This window comes from Mus caroli, chromosome 7 (genome assembly GCF_900094665.2).
Source record: "Mus caroli chromosome 7, CAROLI_EIJ_v1.1, whole genome shotgun sequence".
In the NCBI taxonomy this organism is placed as follows: domain Eukaryota; kingdom Metazoa; phylum Chordata; class Mammalia; order Rodentia; family Muridae; genus Mus; species Mus caroli.
The window spans coordinates 112192236-112196041 of record NC_034576.1 but is presented as its reverse complement, the minus strand read 5'-3'; the positions used below and the strand labels follow the sequence as shown (position 1 = coordinate 112196041).

The 3806-nt window shown below is 40.4% G+C and overlaps 1 protein-coding gene across 1 annotated transcript in view; it reads left to right on the top strand.

The window, feature by feature from the left end:
• Window positions 1-3109, top strand: part of Tmem41b (transmembrane protein 41B) — a 15869-nt gene extending 12760 nt beyond the window's left edge. Inside the window, exon 7 of the mRNA XM_021168296.2 lies at window positions 1678-3109. Coding sequence (XP_021023955.1) covers window positions 1678-1847 — 170 coding nt within the window. The 3' untranslated portion in view covers window positions 1848-3109. The remainder of the gene's footprint in view (window positions 1-1677) is intronic.
• Window positions 3110-3806: the final 697 nt, after the last annotated feature.

Genomic DNA, 3806 nt, shown 5'->3' with positions numbered 1-3806 from the left:
ACTCACTTTGTAGACCAGGCTGGCCTCGAACTCAGAAATCCGCCTGCCTCTGCCTCCCGAGTGCTGGGATTAAAGGCGTGCGCCACCACGCCCGGCTAGAATGAGCACTCTGAACTAGAAATTATTTTAATAATGTGAGATTAAGCAGAACACCCTCATCTTTGTTTGTTTGTTTAATACTAGTGTTCAAGTGGGTGTGGGTGGTAAGTGGGAGACTTGCCTGTCAAGCAGTCTGTAACACCAACCATATCCTTAGCCCAAGGAGAATATTTTCCCACCCCAACTCTGGCCCAGCAGCCCTTTCTTTCTTTGACAATGTGAGCCAGTTAGATCAGAAATGACAGGATCTCAAGGCCATGAGCTTTGTTGGCTGAAAGCTCTTCTCATGCGCCCAGACTGCATGCTAGCACCCTGGTGAGCATCCCAGGCCAACTCCAGCAGTCCTCTGGTCTTTAAGAGGATTGGCTAGTGATGACAAGTAACTGACCAAAGATCACTTACAAAATACTTCTCTGATGCAGACTGTGTCCCCATGCAGGACTTGTTAACTCCACGATCCATCTCTCTGAACAGAAGTAAACATTTAGTTTTTGGTTTTCAACTTCTTTGAGTTCTAATCACATTAAGTCCAATTTATTAGGGGAAACAAGATCAACACACATCAAGAAATTGATACTAGATTTGAAATAAGTGGATATAACATAATTTCAGGGGGTTGAGTGCTTGCCTACTTACCATGTACCCAGAACCACAAAAATTTTTTTAAATTAATTTTGTAAATTTTGCCTTTCTTTAAGAAGACTGGTATTTTTCTTTTCATTTTAAATTGCTTGGATTCAGCTTGCAGGTTTTTTATATAGTGAATATTTACTAATGTTTAATGTTTGTGATGGTTTTTTTTTGTGTGTGTGTGGCTTGTTTTGGGGTTTTTTCTTTTTTTAATTTTTATTTTTCGAGACCGGGTTTCTCTGTGTAGCCCTGGCTATGCTAGAACTTACTCTGTAGACCAGGCTGGCCTCGAACTTAGAAATTCACCTGCTCCTGCCTCCTGAGTGCTGGGATTAAAGGTGTGTGCCACCATGCCCAGTTTGACTTGCTTTTTTTTTTTTTTTAAAGATTTGTTTATTATTATATGTGAGTACACTGTAGCTGTCTTCAGACACACCAAAAGAGGGAGTCAGATCTCATTACAGATGGTTGTGAGCCACCATGTGGTTGCTGGGATTTGAACTCTGGACGAGCAGTCGGGTGCTCTTACCCACTGAGCCATCTCACTAGCCCTGACTTGCTTGTGTGTTGGATCCCCTAGAACTAAAGTTACAGGTGGTTGTGAGCTGCTGTGTGGGTGTTGGGAATTGAACCAAGGTCCTCTGGAAGACCTGCTGGTGCTCTTAACTGCTGAGCCATCTTTGCAGCCCCAAGACTAACTTGCTATGTAGACCAGGCTGGCCTCAAATTCACAGATATTCACCTGCCTCTGCCTCCCAAGTTCTGAGGTTAGAAGTGGAGGCTCACACCTGTCTGTAACTCTAGTTCTAGAGTTCTGATGACCTCTTCTGGCACTGGGTACGTACACACGGTACACTTACATATACTTGTCACAAAACATGCAAACATGAAAAAAAATGGCTGCCACTGCTCCTCACTCTCTCACTGTTCTCTTGTTCTTTGTTTTAGGCGTTGCACCTCCTTCTTTTGTAGCAATCAAGGCAGGAACAACTCTGTACCAGCTTACAACAGCGGGGGAAGCTGTTTCCTGGAACTCCGTATTTATTCTGATGATTTTGGCTCTTCTTTCTATCCTGCCAGCCATCTTCCAAAAAAAACTAAAGCAGAAGTTTGAGTGAAAAGTCATGGCTTTTCGTTTACCACCACCATCACTCCTGCCACCACCACTGTCATCTCAGGATTAGCAGGTGTATTCATGTTATGTTTGGACATTACCTCTTCAGTCACTGAAAGAAGGACTTGTAAAGTAAAATAGCCCATGAGAGACAACACAACGCACATATGGGAGAACAGAAGTTGGTACCCTAGGAGAAGTGCTGTCACCTGCATCTGACCTGTGAGAATCACTGTTCCAGGGTTGGCTCTGAGACATCACTCATTGTCTTGGTTTGGAATTCTTACTCTAAATGATTCATTTGAAGTGTTTCCTCTTACATCTGACTAATGACTAAAATCGTGAACTCAGGTACAGTGGAACATACTTATAACTCCAGCTCGGGAGACTAAGGCTAGCTGTGAACGTCACAAGACACCCTGTGTTAAAGTAAAATAAGGAACGGTGAAGATAATAAAATAAAAATTCAGAGCACAAACCAAATACTTGAAGCAAAAATGAGTTTTTCATTTTCTTTCTCTTTTCAGACAGCACTTTCCATAGGCCAGTGTATGCAGCAATGATGGGTTATTTAAGTTTTCCTTGGAAATTTGTATCATGGATTAGTCCAATAATTTGAATTCTGGCCAGTCTGTTTTCATCCTTTTTTCTAGGTTTTGCAGTATTTCCACTATACATATAGAAAAGGAGAATTATATATCTGTATCATATTGGTGTTGATAATGTATATTAAGATAATATTTTGTTACAGTGTCTTTATCTCAAAGGGGGTTCTAAAGGTAAATACTCGAAGCATATACTTTTTAGACATTATTTTATACTGAAACAACTGACAGTAGGTAGGACATTAGTGATTAAATCTAGTTTATTTGTTTCAATGACTGTAAAATTTGCCTCAGATTTGTCTGCTCATTAAAGAATGTATTGTAATTACCATTCATGCATGATACATCTGCGATTGCTCTGATGACCTCCTTGGGGTAGCACTTGATTGGTACACTTTGCCAACTGTAAAGCTTCTACTGGTGTCTCCACCATTTCTTGGAGACTCCCTTTGGCTGCTCTTGTTCCCTGCCAGGACAGACCCATGTAAAGCACTAAGATCTCCATTGGTTTGTTGAACACTTGCTTTAGTGGAGTGGGAGTCCTTGTGTCTTTAGTCTTCAAAGTCTGATCATCGCAAAGCCTATTTCTCCTGCAAGATGTGGACTAATCCTTTTCTGTCACAGTATTAACATGTTACAAATACAAGGAAGATAATACTGATCAATACTGTATCTGTCTTCTGTCCTTTTGTGTTAAATTGTTATGTTTTCTTTCTTATTGACCAGAGACTGAATGATAAAGCTTTTATTATTTTTACAAATGAGTTAAACACATAGGTGTTTGGGACAAAGTCTACTAATATTACTTTATGTGATATTATTTATGTTATATATATATATATCATTGAAGCTGGTTATGTAACATGCTTGCAACTCCATGACTTGGGAAGTAGAGGTTCAGGTTTAACTTTGGCTACATACTGTGATGCAACACTCTGGGCTATATAAGAACCTGTCTCAAAGAATACATGTATATATTCATACAAATTTTCATCAGGCCTCTAAAGCTTACATTTTGGAGAAACACTGCTGTTTCTTGGGTTTGTTATGGTGCTTACTCTATGCTGAGAGTGCTCTCTCCATCCTCAGTCATGGACTCTTTGCCTTTGCTATGTTTTTCCCTACATTCAACAGGAGCTACCACTTTAGTTGGATATGTTTTCTTCTCCCAGTAGAGAGTAACCATTGTGTTAACATTTTACCCTTGGCTGTCAAGAAAGAACTTGGACCAAGCATTGTGACTAATTAATGCCCAGTGCTTGGAAGGCCAAAGCAGGATAAGGAGCTTGTGGACAGCTTGCATTGCCTGTGGTCTTGTCTCAGGAAAAAAATCTCAGCAGTAGATTGTACCCCACAAT